At 34.4% G+C, this 21,713-nt stretch overlaps 1 protein-coding gene across 1 annotated transcript; it reads right to left on the bottom strand.

Annotated features, from left to right (window-relative positions):
* Positions 1 to 45: 45 nt before the first annotated feature.
* Positions 46 to 5,584, bottom strand: LOC137748636 (beta-galactosidase-like). The gene is made up of 18 exons (XM_068488801.1): positions 5,142 to 5,584; positions 4,794 to 4,889; positions 4,578 to 4,690; positions 4,372 to 4,438; positions 4,186 to 4,278; positions 3,549 to 3,692; positions 2,859 to 2,947; positions 2,629 to 2,734; positions 2,449 to 2,536; positions 2,198 to 2,316; positions 1,932 to 2,093; positions 1,667 to 1,842; positions 1,439 to 1,548; positions 1,247 to 1,356; positions 1,041 to 1,151; positions 827 to 937; positions 527 to 732; positions 46 to 444 (listed from the first exon to the last, which is right to left on the bottom strand). Exons 1-18 carry the CDS (start codon positions 5,304 to 5,306, stop codon positions 333 to 335), a joined length of 2,178 nt encoding a protein of 725 aa, XP_068344902.1. The 5' UTR covers positions 5,307 to 5,584; the 3' UTR covers positions 46 to 332.
* Positions 5,585 to 21,713: the final 16,129 nt, after the last annotated feature.

Raw genomic sequence — 21,713 nt, 5'->3', positions numbered from 1 at the left:
TCAATCAAACAAATATTTTGAATCAAACATTTGGAAAGACAAGGATAAAAGCAATCTCTATTATTTTCCATTTATTCTTTTCCATAAGCTGTTACAAACTTACAATCGAAAATGCTTGCGCAATCTACGGACTACAAACTTCGTATGTAATCCTACGTATATCATGTCGAGCTATTTTTTCGACAAATAATAGATTGGCTATGTACACAACCACTTCACGTATATAGTAATCTACATATCTGCTTCATCTTAGCTGCAGACAGCTTCAACCGAGAGCTTCTTCGTGTTGTGTCGAGAGCTTCTTCAGTTTATTGACAGATTTTGAGGGAGCATCAGACTCTTACTCTTTCGACTAAAGACATCCATGACGGATCACCACCCCATTCTTCGAACACCACGAGTAGATTTCCAGTCGGGGTCAACCACGATCGAGGAATATGGTACCTGAAAAATAATAGCTCTACCATGAATTTTGTACTTGACAAAGCAAAGGCATCACAAATAAGTAGGATGAACATTTTCTCACCATCTCTGAGAAGGCTTGCCGCAATAAGTTCTGCATTTCTTATCATTAAAAGTTCCGGCATAATAACAATTTCCACAGCTACCTTGCGCAATGTATCCAGGCCAATGGCGTCCAACGCTCTGTCCGTTTATCCATATTTGACCTTTCCCCATGCTTCCCATATCTAAAGCTAATGGGGCATGACCTGGTGGTGCATCGAAAGTTGCCTGAAGATATAACAGCTTAGATTAATATCTGGTTTTTCATGAACTTCATAAGAAGGACGGGTATAAAATATACGCGTATTGGAAGAATACAAACCTTGTACCACGTAAGGGGTTGTTTTTGAGCCATCGAAGGTCCTTCTGCCCAGTCAACAGAAGAACTCCCAGTAACTGTGTGCAGGCCTAAAGATTCACCTTTCATACCAATCTGCTCATAAAGCAAACAAGTTATTCTCTAGTTTTTTTGGCAATTTTTTCGACATCTTAGCGAGGGAGAGAAAGTGAAACATAAACGTTGAAAGGCAACCAACCTTGTAGGTCCATTTCCATCGTGACATGTCCCATGTTCCCGTATTCAAACCCTTCAATGAGATCGGGCCTAGAACTCCCGTGTTCCATGTTTCAAAGTGAGTGCCAACATTCTGATTTTTATTAGAACACAGAAGAAGCAAAAGTTTTAGATGTCATCTCAAATGTTTTCAAAACCAATATCCCATTAGAGAATGAGGGAACTAACCGGCAGACCAACGGAAATGCTAAGCAATGCAAGCTTGTTGATGCCGGGTCTCAACTTCACATTCTGACTGAATGTTAGTTTAGGATTCTCCAATGACCCATACACGGTTCCTGCAATAATGGTAGAAAGTTTTGTTAAAATTAAGTTCATTCAGCGGAAGAACTAGACAAATGAAATTTTACTTTTATATACCTGATAGCTGACCATTGATGAAAACATGTAAGGCATGACCTGCTGAAAAGATCGTAAGAAGTGGGAACTTTCCGTTCTTTAGAAACGCTTCATCAGAACCTATTGTGATGCTGGTAGCGAAAATTTGAATCACCAAGTTAGACAGAAAAGAAAAACAAGGTAAAAGTTTCCCAGTAACATTTAAGAAAAAACACAATGCTTAAACTATGGTTGGTTTAATATACTTACTCTGTCATGTACCACAAGTAGTCAGTAGCATCCCTAGTCATATATATCTGTTCATACAACCCGTCTAACGTAGTTGTACCGGTCTCATCAGAAGTGGTGGTTTCTTCGATGAATGACTGCCAAGGAAGTCTACTATATACTGGCTTCATCTGCACTTCCGAGGCTTTCCAAGCGACCTGTGCAGAAATAACACGCCTTACGTGAATCTTACAGAAATTGAGAAATAAACTTTGAACGTTCTCGACTAATATATCCAATTGCTCACCTTTGCAGTGTTGAAAACTGCAGTTTTGCAGTCCGGGAGAATGCTGATGGACCATGGTGGCAGGTCATACTGCCCGTGTCCAAAGCTCACTCTAACAGAGTATTTCGTGTCATAGTTTGCGAGGAATGCAGCGCACCCCGACTTTGAATTGAATACATGAGCCTGTAAGGATAATATTGATCAGAACAACGAAAATCATAGCGAATTTCAAAGAAGAATAAGGTTTAGCAAATTTCAAAGCTCCCGGGCTAGTAGTAAAACGGTACCTCTTGATTATTTCCGAGTTTAGTCACTGAAGGATCAACGGCCACCAAAGCATGCTCACATGACTTGATGGCTTTGTGCAGATCTCTCAAATGTCCCCACTTTGGTTGCTGGAGTAGTCCTGATATAGCACGCGTAAAACCGTTCATATCAGCGTGCAATGATACGTTTTTTCACATGTTAATTACGGTTTATGACTTCATGAGCCGAACTCTGTAACAACTACTCGACAATGCTAATTGTATTTACATACCATATTCGTCTAAGGGGGCGTCATAGTCATAGCTGGTGGCCATGAAGGGACCTCCAGCTGTTCGGCCAAAATTCGTTCCCCCATGGTACTAGAACAAAAACGAAAGAAAACACAAGGAAAATTAGAAAACACACACTAGGAGATTAAACATCACTTGAGAATACGAGACCAACAACTAACCATGTAATAGTTAAAAAAAGAGCCGCCACTTTGTATGAACCTAGCAACTGAAAATGCCAAATCTTCTGCAGGTCTAGTGGGAATTGCCCCACCGAATTCTGTATACCTGTAAAATACATACAATTGAGGCAGCCTCGTCAAAGGGATTGAACAACAGTACAAGAAAAAATTGACACGATGGGCCTATGGAAACAAACTTTTGAGCTGTGCAGGCAACTTGTGTGACTTACCAACCAGTCCAGACTTCTGTCCACATTTTTGGCTTGTAGACCTTGTTTGGTTTGAAATTCTCACAGTAGTAACCATTGCAGGTGTCAATCTGTCACATAACAAATAAGGCGAGATTAGCTCCTCAGTAAGGGTCACGGGACGCTAGTATCCACCCTCGATCCCAAAGCACTGATATGTTGCTCTTAAAAGCTGAATTATGTTTGACAGTACAAATTCAATTAATGACCAAACCAACACAAAAAATTGATTTCCAAGTCTTTATCAGAAGTCTTCTAAAACTGAAGATTCATCCTTATATTTTTAATCCAATTCATCGAGATGTGGACGTGGTTAGGCCAGTTGGACATGAAAGTGTGCATAACTCTTGAACCCGAGTTCAACCCATCCCGTAGTTTAAAGTAAATTAGAATATCATATGGAATGGGGACAAGCATTGCCCTGACCATATGAAATAGAAATCTACACCTACACGCCACCTACCAAGTTGACAGCAAACAGTCTAAAAACCCCACCAAGAAGGGAGGGTCCAACTAAATGAAGGATATTTATGCGATTCTCCCTCGAAAATGACAATACAAGGCAGGAAGAAAACTTGTCTCTTCGCATCCGAGTTCAAATCTCCTTCCCTACAATTTAGATTAAATAAAATAAAATAAAAAGCGTCGAAAAAAATGCTAAGAGAAACTTACAACAGGATCGGGGGCATCCTCTTGCTTGCACATAATCCATGGGACTCCGGTGTCAAGACCTACAGCCATCTGAGCTGCCCATTTGGTGTAGGCTTTTCCAGGTGCACCAATTTCCCATTCCACAGGTCCAAATTCATTTTCTATCTGTCAAAATCCAAATTTGAAGAACCAAATTAAAATATTAATAAGCATTGGCTGGCCAATTTTAACACAGCAGATAAAACAAAGGAGTTTTAACGAAAAGCCTGATGTATTGTTCATTTTAACGAAAATCATATTTTTACACTAAAAAGTCAATCTTGGTACTATTCACTTTACATTTTATTTTGTCCTTATCGTTAAAACTTAAAAGTTTTTAAATCATTTTCATTAGTTTTTCTTAAAACAAAAGAAAACAAACACTCCTCATTTTCTTGGAAAATTGAGACTAAAAATAAAAGCAAATTCAAACCCACTTCTAGAAACATGAAAAAGACCGACGACATGTTTAAGATTGCTTTTTGAATGACTAAAAGCGCTTAACGTGAAAAAGACCGATGACATCTTTGAGATTGCTCTAAAGGGCTTTCTGCCAATGAAAAGCGCTTCTGACTACTTTTCACGGAAAAACTTAAAAAAATCAACCAATTTTTCTAACCTGAGAAAGAATTATAGGACCTCCTTGAGTTTGGAACAGCTTCTCTGCCTTCATCATGTTAACAATCTTCTCTGTAAATTTTTGCATTGCCGCCTTCATAACGGACAGAAATTAAATTAGCTTCCAAATTATTTGTTAAAAAGATTAAATTCCATTGGAGTAAACGGAAGATTTATAATATCCAACCTTGAAAGGCTCATTGTCTGTTCGAAAAGCGATTCCGGGAACATATTTCAGCCAAATTGGGAATCCCCTGTTTCAGAAACAGAGTAATAAGTATAACCATACTGTATGAATCCTATAACGCATTGCATTCAGTTTTATGTCAAGTTTTCCGTTAACAAAATATTCTTAAAATTTCAGTTTATTTGTAGCAAAAATTAAATGATTACCCGAAGTTCCATTCAGCACAGACATACGGCCCAATCCGGAGATTAACAAAGAGGCCTGCCTGTTGCACCAGCTTGATGAACTTGACCAAATCATATCTGTCCTCAAAATAGTACTGCAAATTTGAAAAAAATTAAAACAATTAATTAGCATAAATATATTTAGATTAGAGATAAAAAAAAATGTAAAATTCAGAAGCAAATTTCTAATTGCATTACTTTTCCTGGAGAAGGTTCATGGCCATTCCAAAACACATAGGTCTGTATAACATCCAAGCCTCCAGCTTTGGCCTTCTGAATCAAATCCGGCCACATCTGCAACCACACACACCAAAAATTAAACCCAATATCGATAATTTGAGCCGAAAAAACATTCTTAAACTTTTAATGCAAGATCATAATCTCCCACAAGTTAAAAATCAAAATAATATATAATATATCCCGCAGTGTCAGAAATTTGAGCTGAAAAAAAACCCAGAAGTAAAAAATTGCACCAGAAAAAAAAGATATAAAAAACCCAGAAAATATTGAAACAAAGAAGAACCATATTGGCATTGTATAAAGTACCCCAGGAGTGCTTCTGGGATAGTGAATTGATCCAGAAATTAAAATCCTTCTCTGCCCATTAATTATTATAGCTTTGTGGTCATATCCCACAGAAGCTGAGGCTGCAGAAAAAATGCAGGAAAACAATAGCAGAATGCTCCACATTGTTTGAATTCTAACACCCATTTGTCCCCTGCCTCTGAAACTCTCAAAAGCAATTGCCTTTATAAGATATATATTTGCTTTTGTTTGTATCAAAAACTTGAATAATACATATTTATTTTTTTGGGTTTTGGGATTTGGATTTGGTTTATTTGGTTGGTGCTTTTGGTATTCGGAAAAGAGACAGAAAGGGGGTTGCAGAGTTGAGAAGTGTACTGGATTTCACGGGTGAGAAAGTTTATGGTTTGGTTCAATGGTTGTGCAGAGAACGTGTTGCTCCCGCTACTGCTTTATATAAGGTTTTGAAGATTGCAAATGTGCCAACTGCAAAGGGAAACGGGGGCCCACTTCTGCTGCCTTGAACAAGCTCTCTCGCATTTTTGGAAATACGGGTGTCTGTAGAAAATATTGTATCTGTTGTATTTCATCTGTATGGTGTATCCGTATATATAAATGTCGCAAGCTTATGGGGAATAGGATTCCTCAGAGAGGGAAAGAGGATTTGGATTCCTAGGAGAGGAAAAACTTCCTAATTTATGTTTATGTAATACATGTGGAATAAGGAATTCCGTTTCCTATATGGAATAGGATTCCTCGAAGAAGGAGAACTTTCGAGAATTTGGATTCCTGAGAGATGAACTTTCTAATTTATGCTTAAGTATTGTATATACATGTGGAACACGAAATCCTAGTTAAGATGTTATTCTATCAGTGACATTTAATGAAACTTTTATAAGAGTCGACAAAAAACCGTCAAATGTCCAAATCAAACTAATTTAAACGGCCTGATCTTTTTTTATGAGTGTAAGCATTTTCTCGGGAAATCAAGGCAATCAAAAGAATTTTTGATTCAGTTTTAACCATTTACGAAATTATTTGAGCTTATCCTTTCAATTTCCTTTATCTGTTTGCTAAAATTAAGGAAATGTGATTTGAAATAAGAAGTTTTCATTTGATGTAGATGTTTGAAGAAAAGCTTTGCGTGGGGCTATCCATGCCGGCTAACGAACCTATTAAAAATTGTTTCCCTTTGGGACCAAACAAAAGAAATTAATAAATAATAAAAAACACTACTAAACCATGTTAATATGGATAAGGATTTCCTGTTCATGTATATATTTAGACATTTAAAAATGAAGGATTCCAATTTTTTGTTATAGGATAAGGTGATCGAATTTTTTTCCTTTTATTTGTCTTAAATCATCCAATCCGATTTCTGTTTTTCTTATATTATTTTAATTTAATCATCATTCACCCAATATCTTTTCTTGATTAATGAGTTGTGTGTTTGATGATTATACTGTAACGTGATGTGTTCTGTTTCTAACATGGGTTGCTTTCTTTTTTTTTTTTTGTTTTTTTAATCTCTTTCAGAGTTTTTTTTCTTCATGTGGATTACTTAGGACGAGGTCTTTCAAGGCCGCTTCTTATGCATGCTCTCTGTATTAGTTCCTTTCGTCAATTATGAATGAAATCCTTAATCACCTTAAAAAAAGTGTGTTTCATGCGTATCATTATGTTTCCCAAAAAAAATAGGAATCAATAGAAAATTTGTTACCAATCATATATATATATAATCATGTGTTTACACTTTTCAGGTGATGAAAACGATATACACAAGATCATTTACAACCAATAACATACGATAATTTATCAAGAATCGAAAAGCAACAATTAGGTTTGTTGGTTTTCATGACTTTAAGCTTTATTTTCCATTTAACATCACGGAAAAGTCTAAATTGATATCTGTACAAAAGTCACAAGACAATAGTAAAATTAAGCTTCAAAGAAAATACAAGCATCGCCTTACTTCGACGGTGCTCCATACTATTCATTCTTTGAAGATTAAAATAAATTACTTTACTTTTGGTCATACTTGTCGGAAAGTATCAAGATCAAGTTGCCACATATTTAATGTACAGCTTGCAAGCCGTGATGCAGTCGTACTCTTCCAGTGTGCACTCCGGACATTGAAGCTATCTACCGATCGTGGTCCGACACGTGTGCAATCGATGTTGCATGGAAATTTTGTTTTCTTCTCATTTTTTTTCTCCATTTAACCTTCGAAGTTCAGACTATAATCGTTACGCTAGGTGATGAAGCTTGTGAGCGACTAACAAATACATCAATCCCCAGATCTTATGAGACAAACTCAACAATGTTTGTTGGTCTAATTTGAATATTGAATATTTAAAATTTGTTTATATATCAAGAAATAATTGATGTTTCTATTACTTACATTAATCATGAAATTATCATATTTTAGTCCATGTGGGTTGGCTCAGTTGGTAAGGTCTTTACTTTGTGTGTCGTCCTCTCAAGGTTTGACTCCTGTTGTCAATAGTCATCTTCGGTGCGATATATAAATTCCTAAGTAAATCCATACTAGTGGCAACTGACAGTTAGATGTCATGCGTAAGTCCTTCCGACTCAAAATTGTGGATATGTCTTGGCGCTGGTAGTGAGAGTAGTCAATCTCCCCCTAAGTTTTTTTACCAAAAAAAAAAAAAAAAAAACCAAATTTTAGTATTAATTGTTGTAATAATTTAGCTCCCCCTGGATTCTTGCAGTGCCATTTGATTTCAGTATTAATTGTTGTAATAATTTAGTTCCCCCTGGATTCTTACAGTACCATTTGAAGAAAGAGTCTGTCCAAAGAAATTGCCCTGGTATCATTTATGTGGTAAAAAACATCCTAGGTTCCAAAATAAAGATATTATTCTTAAAATGACTTTTCCATATCAGTTGTCTACGCATGCGTAAGTGATTTTGATTTGTCATTAAAATATCATGAAACTTTTTTTAAAACTGGCATCTTTCTTTCTCACGATTGTAACAAATATTGCAATCAGTTGGTTGGCTTTTTTGCCTTGATGCCTACTTGATGGAGCACAGAAGAAGTTTCTCAAAACAAAGTGGACACATAATTATGGAGGCCGGTTGTTGTACCATAGAACTTTGATTTGGTGACTAGTAACCTACCACTAAACCAATTAGTTTAAGACTTTTAACACAATATTGCAACGAGTCTCTTTTTTCAACAAAATACAAATAAAAATAAGTTCAATTGCTTAAATTTAAATTTGTAATCGTTTTTCCAATATCTTCTTTGAGCTACCTCGAGATCGGTCCAATGCAGATCGCTTAAATTACCCATTATGTATCATATATATGCAGATTATTATTTATTGTAGCACCAAAATTTATGAATAAAATACTCATTTGATTCTCATGGCATGCCGACGCTCAAGCCCTAATAGATATTCTGTCTTATCTCTAAGACTCTAACCCTAACAAACATTTCGGTAGATGATTTACAAATTTACAAATTTGTTTGTACATTAATATATAGTCACCAATTAGTAATTAAGCAAACGGGTGGAATTTTTATTTTTCTTTTTGTAGATTTGGGTTTAGTCAAGTTAGTTAGAAATTTAGAGTAGTCTGATTTCCTCCTACAAGTTTGAACCTTCTCGTAATTTCAATAAATTATTGTGAAATATTGCATATGTAAAATAAAATTGTCAAATAATGACATAAACATTATTTTTTACCCAACTTAATTCATAATGAGCATGGCATGCCATTCAGATCAGGGTATGATTCAGGTTAATGCACAAAACAAGTGTGTTGATATACTTTCTCAGTACATACTATGCATTTCTCACCACTATTCAGAAAAGAAGAATAGGAAAGGAATATTATTCGGATATTGCTACTCACACATTTATTTTTACTTTCCACATATTTTTGTTAAATTTTGGTAATTGATTTTTTTTTAATTACATGACAACCCGAAAATTAAAAAAAAAAATGTATAAGAAGTAAAAATGAGCATGTAAATAACACATAGCTATTATTCTATTTTAAAAAAATGGATGAGTAGATTAATGTAAAAGAGATAAGCGATAAATGCATGATACTTTACTTGGCTAGACAAACGATCGAAAAGCGAACCGTGAACATATTTTTTTGTCTTCTCTAATCATACGCAATGAGATTCATCTTTCTACCATCCTCACTTAGTTCACGGTTGTTATTGGGTAAACTTAATCGAAGAAAAAGTAGTCAATTCAGATCTCAACGCATTTAACCACAACACTAATTATCATATCGATTATCAAATGTTGATTGTATTAAATACATATATTCACATAAATAATATTTGATCGTCAAATAATGATCGTATTAAATATATATAAATATTGTAGTTAGTCTCTTAAATAGAGTTATAAAAAAGTCACTTAATAGAACACGCTTGACATAAAAATAAAAAGATATGTCTTTTGTTCACAGACCAACTGCAAAGAAAAGTTTTTTTTTTTTTTTTTTTTTGAAAGAAATGATATTCTGGAGGGATGGTGGGCTTAGCCTTATAATGTGTTAACAATAATGTGGTTCAAATTCGCTTTTGGCATGAATCAAACCTAAGATTTTTCACTTACATTAAAAAATAATATCACTAGACTGTAATACTGAGTGATGCAAAAATAAAAAAAGTATTTTTGACATACTTAGATTTTTCCTAATTATACCACTCCGAAGTAAAAAGAAGCTAATGCCACTTTATTTAGGTTCAGTGGTAAAAACACTTTTACTTTACTTTTGTTTTACATTTGTTTATCACTTTATCTGTTTGCACTTGCAGTTAATTACGTCAACACCAAACCAACAACTGAAAAAATTCTTTAAGAAAAGAAACTTCAGTTTAAAGGGAGTACGTTGAGATGTGGGGAAAGGAATCCACAACGGATTCCTTTCGTCAATTCTTCTTCATCAAACAATTTAGATTTTTAAAATTTGATCCAACGATTAAGTTATTATAATTTTTAAAATGAACTTGTATTTTTTATCGTTTGATCAAATTTCAAAAGTTCAAATTATTTGATAAAGAGAATCCTATCCGAATCCCTTTCTGATATATGGCGGGCTATCCATCCTGCCATGCAGTTTCATTACGTAGCAAAACCTATAATTGGCGGGTCCCGAAGCTTCTGTATTTATCATAATGCTGTTCTACCGAATTTGATTCATTTACATTTTACTATCATCATAATTAATATTATAATTCAACTACCACACGATGGTCCAATAGTTAACAATGAATTTCAGGCTTGTATTTCACACGACACGTATTGGGTTAATTTATTAGATTTTTATTTACTACATGATCCAGATTGACTACAGTATAAAAATTGGGTATGTTTTTTTTTTTTTTTTTTTTCCTTCTATCATTTGACAGGAAAAAAAAAAAACATAACTATTATTTTAATTAAAAATTTAGATAAATACTTGACGATGATATTCTTTTCGTTATCCGTCTCCTCTCTAGGTCGGACCCATCGTGTCCATGAAGTTGAGAACGTTACGTTTTATTAATTTGAAGCTCAGAAGCAATATCCAATTTCTCATCCACATCCAGTGGCTTTGCTTCTCTCCTTTTACAAAGTATTGAATGAGCATGGCAACTTGATTACCAAATACAAACGATCAACTCAGCTTTTCTCAGAAAACACAAGCCAATACCTAACAAATTTATCCAATAAAACTGCAAATTTGCAACTGTGTGATGATGATCAAAAGGATGATAATATGAAGATACAACCACAACTCCATGACCAAATTTTCAATAGATTGGAGATATTCTAGCCTATTTAACTATAATATTTAAGATTTTCACTTTAAACAATAAGGAAAGTGCTTGATAAAATGTCCCCTTGAAGTTTATTTATGTAAAAGTCTCTTTATAATATTTAAGTTAATAACACAAATTCAAGCTTCAATCGCATAAAATTGTACACTCAGTAACACATAAGATTATCTTTGTGAGCCATACAAATGAAACATAAACTACGACTGAAAGCCGTCCTAGGGAGGATATGATAAGTTTCAATGATAAGGCAAATCGTTTAAGGTTCACCCAATTGACAAATGGAAAAGGGCCAAGGCAGGCAGTTTCTGGCTTGTTTGGATTAGTTTGCCACGTTTCGTTGAGGCTTATCTTGATTGGCAGTCATCCAAAATTGTAGGTTTTTGTGTGCCCCATGGTGTCCAAATATGCCTTAGTAGTCGGCTCAAATGGGACCTCTGAGGTAACTTTGTGGTCATTCGCGAAGAGATAAGGCGTTAGTGTTGCCTCCTCACGTAAAGAGTCGATCTCACCAGACCCTAATGAGTGTGCCCATCTGATCCATCTCTTCATAAAACGGTTTTACGATTTTCTACTTACAATTATTTTGTGTGTATGTTATCTTTTTTGTGGTGATAGTATTCGTATTAATATTGTGTGAGAAAATAGGATCAAAAAGAGAAGAAAATTAATTAAAGTTACGATAAAAAGAAAAGATAAATAAAGAAAAAGAAGTGCACCTCATCTAGAAGGGTTTTGAATTCATAGATTTGGTACATCAGAATCGAGTTTGAACGAGGACCACACGAGTCTAATTTTCAATATCATGACTCATCAGTGAGTCTAATGATGTGATCAGAGGTCATATAAATTAGCTAAAATGATGTTGATTAGCAGAAGCCATCGAAATTTTAATGTTTATCAATTATTCCACGTTATCCTCAATGTGGTTTTGGACAACCACTAAACTATACTTCAATTAATATTAAATTAAGTCAAGTTTGTTAATAAAAGTAATCATATAATATAATAAGCATGCAAGGGTAAGATCGGGAAACAAATTAAGGTCTTAAAAAAAAAAATTTTTAATGAAAAGTCCACGCTACTGTTCACTCTAACGAAAAACCATATTTTTACACTAAAAAGTCAATCATGGTACTATTCACTTTAACCTTTATTTTGTCCTTATCATTAAAACTCAAAGTTTTCAAACCTTTTTCATTAATTTTCTTTTAAAAAAAGTCAGTTTAACTTATTACGTTATCAAATTGACAATCTTACACATGATGAATAACTGATGTTAAAAATCTTATGTTATGTTGTCATGTATTTTTTTTATTTAAATTTTTAACGTATGATATTAATATTATAATTTAGTTACATAACATGCAAGATTTATTCCGTCAAGTAGAACACCAATTTGGACATCCATATCACTGCCGTCCGTGTCAATTTAATACAAAAACAGTTTATTGGCCAGAATCATTGATACATGATATTCCAAAATCTGTGTGACAAAGGTTTTTGTGGTTCTTTCAAACATGTTAACTAGTAATGGGGCCCAGAAACGGTTGAAAACGGAAAAAGAAGTATGTGACAATGATGTAATCTAATCAACTAAAACCTTGTTAAACAAAATTATCCTTACTGAGTAGTTAATGATTTGATTTTGTCATCATTTGACCTGCCAATTATTTCTAATTAGTATTAGGTACACTAATTGAAGTTTTAACGAACTCTTAATAGAATTATTTGGTAAAATAGAATGAGGTAATTAGCAGCAATAGTCACATTTCGATAAGTAATTACGTTTTTTATCACTCTTAAAAAATTACTCGTGTGATCAAATTTGGTTGTGAAAAGTCTACGTAGCCATTCTTTAATTTGAAAGGAAAAAAACGTAGCGTTGACCTTCACATCTCGCACATTGGAGCTATAATATCAAAACCTCAAAGGCAGGATTCCAAACTGAAGCAGAAGGCAGTTGGCCCTTGTTTCAGAGTTCGGAGGAGATACCAAAGAGGAGGGAAGCTTTCAATTAAGAGGTAATTTCTCATTAATTTTCTCATCCCTATAAACCCTAATCCTTTCTAGCAAGTTTGAATTTCGATAAATTCGTGCAAAATCCAACTGGATTAAGGACACCCGTCTAGCAAGCCTAATCCAGTCAAATTTTGCACGAATTTATCGATATTCGAACTTGCTAGAAGGGATTAGGGACTTATAGCGGTGAAAAAAAAGTAATGAGAAATTACCTGTGACGGTTGTCAAAGGGGTTGAGCGACTGTGAAGGGGGTGGTTATGGAATGAAGACGAGGATGGGTTCTAAAGAATAAGACCAGTGATGGCGCCCCTTAGGTGTTAGACTGATGAAAGAAAAAAAAGGGTGAAAAGTCGTGATGTTAGGGAATAGAAAGAAGGATCCCTTTCCAACTAATCCACTTTGTTTGAGATACGAACCGTTGAAATTTGATCCAACGATTACAAATAGGAACCTCTTTAAAAGTGATAATAACTGTAGCCGTTGGATCAAATTTCAACGGTCTGAATCCCACACTAGGTGGATTAGATGAAAAGGGATCTAGAGAAAGAGTGGGTTAACTAGGGTAGTTCAAATTGATAAGGAGAATGTCGTTGGATGTTGTTAGGGCTGGTTTGGTATTGCTGTGCTTTGAAAAAAATCTGCTTCTGCTGTGCTGTGAGAATAAGCAGCTGTGAAATAAAGCAGCAGAGTGTTTGGTAAACTTTTTTGTAAAAGTGCTTTTGAAAAAAAAAAGCAGTATTAGAGTGTTTGGTAAACTTTTATGTAAAACAGATGTGAAAAAAAGCCAGTTTTTCAAAGCTAGGTTTTGCAGCTTCTTGTTTTTGGCTTTTTTTCATCCAAAACTGTGAAAAAAAGCTGAAGCTGAGTGTTTACCAAACACAAAAACAGCTCCCAGCTTTTTTTGATAGCAGCTTTTTTCAGAATCACCTCAGTACCAAACCAGGTCTTAGTGCTTCGCTGCATACTTTCCCTTTTTTAATGAATGAATGATATTTTTCATAACCAAATTTGATCATAAGAGCAATTTTTTAAAGTGTGATCAAAAGTTCAACCATTTTTCAAAAGGGGACTATTGCTACTAATTGCCCAATATCATGACCCATAACGCTAATTAGTTTCTCCATTCTTGGTTAATTATATTATAATCCAGCTGCTCAACTTTCCTAAGTGAGATTGAAAGTTGAAACTACTGCACTCCAAATTTCAGTCCATTTATTCAACTAACCAACTCCCACACCTCCTATCTCTGTTTTCACATAGCTAAATAGTTTTACAGGTCTAAAACCAGGGTTTTTTGTCTTAATTCCATTCAATACTAAATTGCTGGAAATTTTGTTGCAGTCTCACTACCTACCATTTTCCTAACCAGAATATATTTTCCCCTTGTAGGAGAAGTTGGCTACTTGGGTTAAACCCTTTCATGTCATGATTTTTGTTGGTTGAGTTGGGACCAGACCTCTGCCACAAATATGGTCTTGTTGAAATTGGATCGCAACCAACTAATAACCAAAACTAACCACCAGCTGGGGGAGCTGGCAGAGGTAATGGGTTCAGCTAGCTAGCCAATGTCTTCCTATTCACCAAAGTCACCACTTGTCTCCTTTTGTGACATGCATGTTGCGTATGTAAACAACTCTGGTAGGTAATTCTAATCTGAAATATTCAACTTTTGTTAACGGAATTGCAGATGATTATTTCTTAAGGGATAAGAAGGAAAACGACACTTTTATTCATTTCAAGTGTCCAAGTCATGCAGAACAAGATATTTCTTTTCGTTATATACGTGTCATGTGTCATCATCTGATGAATTCGACACACAAACAATGCATTATGCATGGCCCTATGAATACGACGAGCTTATATAATATATATATACACATATATATCTATTCATATATATATGCATATATATATACATATATGTATATAAATTCATATATACACATATATATATATGCATATATATATATATATATTTGTACATGTATATATATTATCCAATCTTTTCTTGCTTAGGCCGGCAACACATCTTATTATGTTAATCCCAATCCTTTACAACAGTGAATGACCCTACTTTTCTCTTCAGAAATTCAGGTTCCAGGCCCTACCCCAGAGGTTGGATTAGGACCTACATCAGGGTGACATATCAAGATAGACAGAAGGTGGTACCTGCTAGTTTGTTGCTCAATTAACAACTTGGGACATGCTTAATATTGATATATAGAAATATTTGATTAGTAGCACTTTATAAAAACTAACTGAAATGCTAGAAATAGAGAAGAGTGCGTTTTGTAACATCCAATAGTGTTGTTCATTGCCACCAAAGAGTGTCAATCGCTTATTACATGCGCGCGTGAACGACTGTAAACCGTTGATTGATGTGAATCTCATGATAAATCTTGTTCCAAACAATGTCTAAGAATCGTCTAAGTGCGTGTTGCGATCTTTGAAAACAAGAATTTTTGTCCTATTATATTCTTTATCACATGTTATAGCAGTCCTAATGAGTGATGGCATTATAAATCTCTAAACAAATGATACGTTGATGAAGAAATGCTATAAAGCTTGAAATTCACTTCAATTTATCTAAATCCCATGCATATGGGCTTAGCATTGTTGGACTTACATGCATAACTAAATTGGGTTCTAATATAACACGGTATGGCCTTTGTTCCCACTTCTCTATCTCCTACCAGGCCCCTGTAAAGCCCTTGATTTCTATGGAGTGGTTTGGTCTTTTCCAATGAAATCGACCCGATCATTTAAATTAATGAAGCTGGGCCAGAAGGATTTTCTTTCCTTTTTTGGTTAGAGGGCCCAGTCTGTTCACCCTGCCAGCCCTACACAAAATATCTGGTTATTTTGTTATAAATAAAAAATGTAAAAGGAAAAGAAAAAGGTGCTAGGGCAGGAAGGGGCCAACATTTAAAATTTGAAGAATGTGAGCAACCTTTTCATTTAGACGAACCATGTTTTCAAAATTTTAACAACCTGAATCTAGTGGTTGAACGATTTATCATTGATTTTCTGTAGAGTTAACCTTTAAAAAGTGAGCTAGCTAGTTAGAAAGTAAGTGGTTATTAATCATCATACACCATTGCAGAATAAGAATAAGAACTAAGAAAGTAAAACGGAAAATTAAGTTCGACTGAGAAGGTTGGTAGCGTCCCCTAAAATGTATATAAGTGTGTGTTCTCTTGAGTTGACCTATACATAAATACTCTATATCTGCTAATTCTGTCTTCCATACTCTCGTTGTCCCGGAACAGCAAGAAAAGACTTGGGATCCGCTACTAGACGAGTGTGATATACCAGAAGTCTTTAAAAACCTGTTTTTTCCGTCAAGATCATGGCCCAGTGTTTGAAAGAAACATCTCTCCCAGGTTTGAAGGAAAAGGACCATTATGTTATAATCTACCATTATGCTCATCGTCATCATGAATCATGATCAGAGCCTGCAGAAAGAAACATCTTATATTGAAACAGTAGCAGATAGGAATATAGAGGAGTATATTTTATATGTATTCTCTGTATTAGACCAAGTTTAAAAGCTAGAATTTCTCCAATTTTGCTTAATTCTTAGCTGAAGTTATTATAGTATTTGAGCAAGCGATTATTTGGAAAAAATAAATAAATTTGAAGTCACTTCTACTCATAGTTAAGCATTTTGTTGAGCTTTAATTAGAAGGATGTTAAAATTTTAACAAAATCCAAGTGCATAATAGTTTCATAGTTTAACCTATGAAAGTTGAAACTATGAAAAACCAGAAGGGACAATGGAAGCAGAAGGATTGAAATGCAAGAAAGATGAAGAGAAAGCTTGTGTATTTCAGAAGAACAAGTATTACTATATACAGTGAATGAATCTTACAACCACCTTTTGTAGTAAACTAATCTATAGTGCAAATGACTCAATTACCCTTTCTAATAACTTTACTCTAACAAACTCAATCCATCTAACAAGCATAACTACTTAGCTAATGACATAATGCCACATGAATCAATGACATATACATATGGTTATTATTTTAAACGTCGTCAAAAACTCTTTTAATTGTCTGAGAGCGCTTACCTTTCTAATTCCAACAACGTCCTAAGATGGATTCTATTGACAATATACCTCAGATGCATGTAATTATTTCAAACCAAAAGGACATAAGTTTAGCTCAAGAAACAAATGTTATAAATCTGATTTAAATTTTGTCAAGATTAGATGGTTCATTTGATTTGGTAGCTCTCAAAATTAATCTAAACTACATATCAGCCCTTGCATGTAAATATTTGCCATTCCGACCCCATTAATATTTGCGAGCCTATAACGTATCTAGGGCAAAAGTGACGGAGAGAGGTTCTGGGGTCCTTTGCCAATGAAGAAAACTGTCATTATGTGTCTCCAATGGCCACCGTTACTCATGGTCCCTCAAATATTGATGCACACCAATATGAAAACTACACGTTTTTGGACCAACTATGTTAACTGACAAAAAAGCACATACAAAAAATAGAAGATAAATACATAATTTTTTCTCACCACGTCCCAACAGGCCAACATGCACAGGAGTGAACCATAAGCCGCATACGTAGCTTGCCTCGTGATCGCAAAATATTATGTGCTTCTGATCAATTCTTAACTTTCTAATCCGTCGATGATGGCTATTTTATATTGTGTGAATATTGACTCAATTGAAATTGCTACGTTCCTTATCTGTAGTACCAGATTTGGTATCTGATAGTCTTTTGTTGTTGTGTGCATCATTTAATTTAAACCTGGTATCTGATTTGTTGTTTCACTAAAGTATCAGCAAAGTTATTCCATAAGGCTGCTGACTGCAGTATCCAACTGTTTTCTGGTTGTGGCTACATTGCGAGTGATTGGAATATATCCCTTTACTTTAGCCTATATTTAGGCTAAGTTTCTGCAACCCTACTGATTTATTATCTTAAGGATAATATTTGGCTCTTTCCCTTTGGAAATAAAGAATGACCTCCGTGACCACAAGCTTGTAAGCCTCTTGTCTGCTGATAAGCTTCTAGATCTAGGGTTTTTCCTTTGTAATGTTTGATTCTTTTAGGGTTTAAACCTGCCAGTTTACCGAAAAAATAAAAAATAAAAAAAATAATAATCCCATGCACCGACTGACATGTGAAGTTTTTTATACACTTGTCAAACTGTGATTAACATGAATGTAACAAAATATAAACTAATAAAGAAAGAAGCCAAACAATGTCCTATGAATAAAGCATCTTATCTTTTGAAATATGAAAATAACTCCAACTCTTTATCCTTTTGCCTTTTCTGAGTAAAACATCTACTATTCATTTCTTTAACACATAAACATATTACACCAAAGAAAGGAAATAGTGATATTTTGAAAAATGAGAACCATGAACTTATGTTAGGGTGATCATATAAATTCATCAAATAATATGTCGACACACATATGTTAGTTGTTAGAACTAATTGAGGTCTAATGGAAAAGATTTGAAAGATTGAAATATTGCCAACATGGTTCATTGAATAACATTCGATATACAAATATGGGTATATATGTGCAGTAGTTTAGTCTTTTGTCGAAAGAACAAAAAGTATACCGGTAGCTAGCTAGCTAGTTGGTCATGTTGCACAGCATTACTATTTTAATTGTTTTTCATAAATCAGACAAGAGTTGCCACAATAGTTTGATACCATTTCTTACTCCAATATGCTTAAAGACAAGCTACAAAGATTCAAGCAAAAAAACAATATATTTAAACTATGTATATCACAAAAGTGACCGATGATCGATTGACATGAATGAGCGTACACCCATTTTGCCTGAAAAATTAACTCTTTCTGGATCGTCTGGGGGTAATTTGAGAAGGAACATAGGTACATGCAGTTGGATTCTGTTTTCTGTGGCAAGCGACAAAATCAAAAGTTTGAAAGGATCTCTTTGCTTCCTAGGTGAAATGAAATTAAACACTGAAATGCAGGCACGTATGTAAATATGATAGAATTGTGGGGAAGAATTAGAGTAATGGTCCTAGTTTTAACTTCATCGATCGATGACCTCATGAATGCAAAATGAAGCGATACAACCTTATAAACGTAATGATTTCCAACAATTTAACGGTCGAGATAATCATGTTGCTATTTTAAATACGTACCTCACTGTAATCCGATCAAGAGGTAAGGTTGCAGCGAAGTCAGCTTAATCAGTTCCAAATGTTGCTGCCTTTCCGCACTCCTGATCAGCTACAACAAAGTTCGACAACAACTCAAACTCCTCAACAGATTGGATCTGCTATTTAGTTCAAACCTCCTATCATTATCACATGTATTTATCATTGTAATTATTGTTACTGGAGATAACTCTCCCTTGTAATTGAATCTCTCATGTAACGAGTATATATTGAATGCACAGACTCACTCAGACATGGACGGAGCCAATGAAAGCTCACTGGGGGTGCCCCCACTCAACTAATTCATTTGTTTAGTTGCAGACTACAATTATATAATATACATGGGTTTATCTTTGAAGAAAATATATGTATCTAATATCCAACATACATTCATTCTACTTATACTCCGTATCAAATATTATATGAGCAATAGTGCTCTTGCTCTGTCATTCAAACCGAAAAAATCCTCTCCCGCCTATCATGTGCTTATATTTTTCTCGTCACTTTGCCACTTTCCACTATTATATTGAAATTTTTGTAACATTGGAATTGTGATACATCATCATTTGAAACCATCCTTAATATCATATTGCGTATAACCATACTACAATAAGGTTTTCTTAATTGTTTTCAGTTGCCCCCACTAGAAGAAATTTCTTGCTCCGTCCCAGCACTCAGAGTTGACTTCATTCGTATAAACACATTCCTTCTGCCGTGCATTGATATCTTTTATGGTATCCCAAAGCTAAAGTCTCACAACAACATTTTGATACTCCCTTTTTTTATTCAAATATCGTCTGATTCTTTGTGCTTTTCCTCCTCGATCCCCCTCCCATCCCTACCCAATGTCTCAAATTTTCTTACCATCAAACTGGATCGCGCGAACTATCCACTGTGGCAGGCGCAGATGCTTCCCTTATCGTTGATGACACCACTAACAGTTCATTTGGACCATAACACAGTGTATTCCGGGATTTAGACTTTAATTTTCTAAGTGCAGCATTACCCTTGCAAAAGTTAAATAAAATAAAAAAATTGAAAAACTCGTCATAATGTGAACCGTTTATTTTTTTTTTTAATGGAGTACTACTGTATTAACATGTATATATTTTATGTGTGTATAAGTGCATCAATGTGCATGAAGAGTATACGTGTGCAGTATACATGTGTATGTTGTGTATATAGGGTGAGATTGAATAATTGCTTCTCAGAAATCAAGTGGTAATTGGCATATTGTTCTCGATTGTTCACGTGAGGTTCTTAGGGTTGACTATATTGGGACAATTCCAACTGGTTACTACAAATTTGTTGGCAGGTCAATAATGTAAACCCTGATCTATGGCCTACTTGCTTTTGATAAATGATGTTTGGCTACTTTTACTGCATAAAATTACAATAAATGATCGATCGTCTTATACGTATATATACATGTAATAAATATCATAAACCTACATGTACTCTCTATCCTATTTTATATATATATAACTTGGGACTTTATGATGGTTTTTGGTTTTTATTTAGCATAATTTTTTTGGCATATTGTCATATATTTCCATTGATAATTTTTTCTTATGATACTTTGGGGAGACAACATTTTTAATACATTATTTTTCTGTTGAGATATAACGAAAATTAAAGATTTAATATAAGTACCTAAAAAGTAAGATATGGAAAGGGTGTGGGGAGAGGTTGGGAGCAATTTTTGTCCCTTGACTGCACAAACATTGATTGTCTTTTGGCAAATACCAAGGTGAGGACTTGTTCCCATCCAATGCAATAATAAACCCATCTCTTTCTCATAACGATCTAACATTCCTTCCATAATTCGAATGAACGTAGCTAATAGAAAGAGAATATACAGTGATCGTCACGACCATTAGCCTTCCATCACTAGTTGATAGAACTTGGCTAATTTACATGACATCACAAGTTAATTTGCAGTTGAATTACTCTTCTCGTAAGTTTCTTAAAAAACAAAAAAATTGCAGAAAACTTACAATGAGGAGGGATTTTTGCACTCTTTTTACTTTATGCACACTTCGTAAAAAAAAAAGTGTGCGGTAATTATTTTTTGTTTACAAGTTAATTCAAAATTAAATTAGGACTTCTGCCACACTACAACCACATGTTAGTTGTTTCCTCGTTAAATAAGGTTAATTTAGTAAACCCCAAATTAGGTTAGTTTACTTATTGAAACGAAACACTTTAGCAAAGTATTAAAAACTAGAACGCTACACAATTCAAAATTGTTTGTGTTCAGCACGACCCCAACAAAAATCTATATATAAAATAAAAACTTCCATCAGATCGGAGCACATGGTTTGCTCGGATGAGTGGTTCAATAAATTTTTTTTTTTTTGGTAACAGAAGGGGTAGATCACCTCAAAATTAACTCAAAAAGTGATTACAAATTGTTCAAATCCTAGAAACTTCGATCATATTGTCAAATGAATAAGTTTTAAGCCATTCAGGTGAATTCTCAACATAATAATACCCAAAATTTATATTATAACTCCCAAAACCTCCATATAGCCAATAGCCCAATGATATTTGGTTATATTTGAAATGATCATTTGTTCATGGAAGGTGTGAAGTG

This window comes from Pyrus communis, chromosome 10 (assembly GCF_963583255.1).
Source record: "Pyrus communis chromosome 10, drPyrComm1.1, whole genome shotgun sequence".
In the NCBI taxonomy this organism is placed as follows: Eukaryota; Viridiplantae; Streptophyta; class Magnoliopsida; order Rosales; family Rosaceae; genus Pyrus; species Pyrus communis.
The sequence above is the reverse complement of the archived record's forward strand: the minus strand, read 5'-3'. Positions and strand labels throughout refer to the sequence as shown.

Coding starts and splice junctions, on each gene's coding strand:
- LOC137748636 (XM_068488801.1), bottom strand. CDS start 5,306: ATGGGTGTTAGAATTCAAACAATGTGGAGCATTCTGCTATTGTTTTCC. Junction 4,279..4,371: donor CAGACAATGAGCCTTTCAAG/GTTGGATATTAT, acceptor TCCGTTATGAAG/GCGGCAATGCAAAAATTTAC. Junction 2,537..2,628: donor CTTTTTTTAACTATTACATG/GTTAGTTGTTGG, acceptor TTTTTGTTCTAG/TACCATGGGGGAACGAATTT.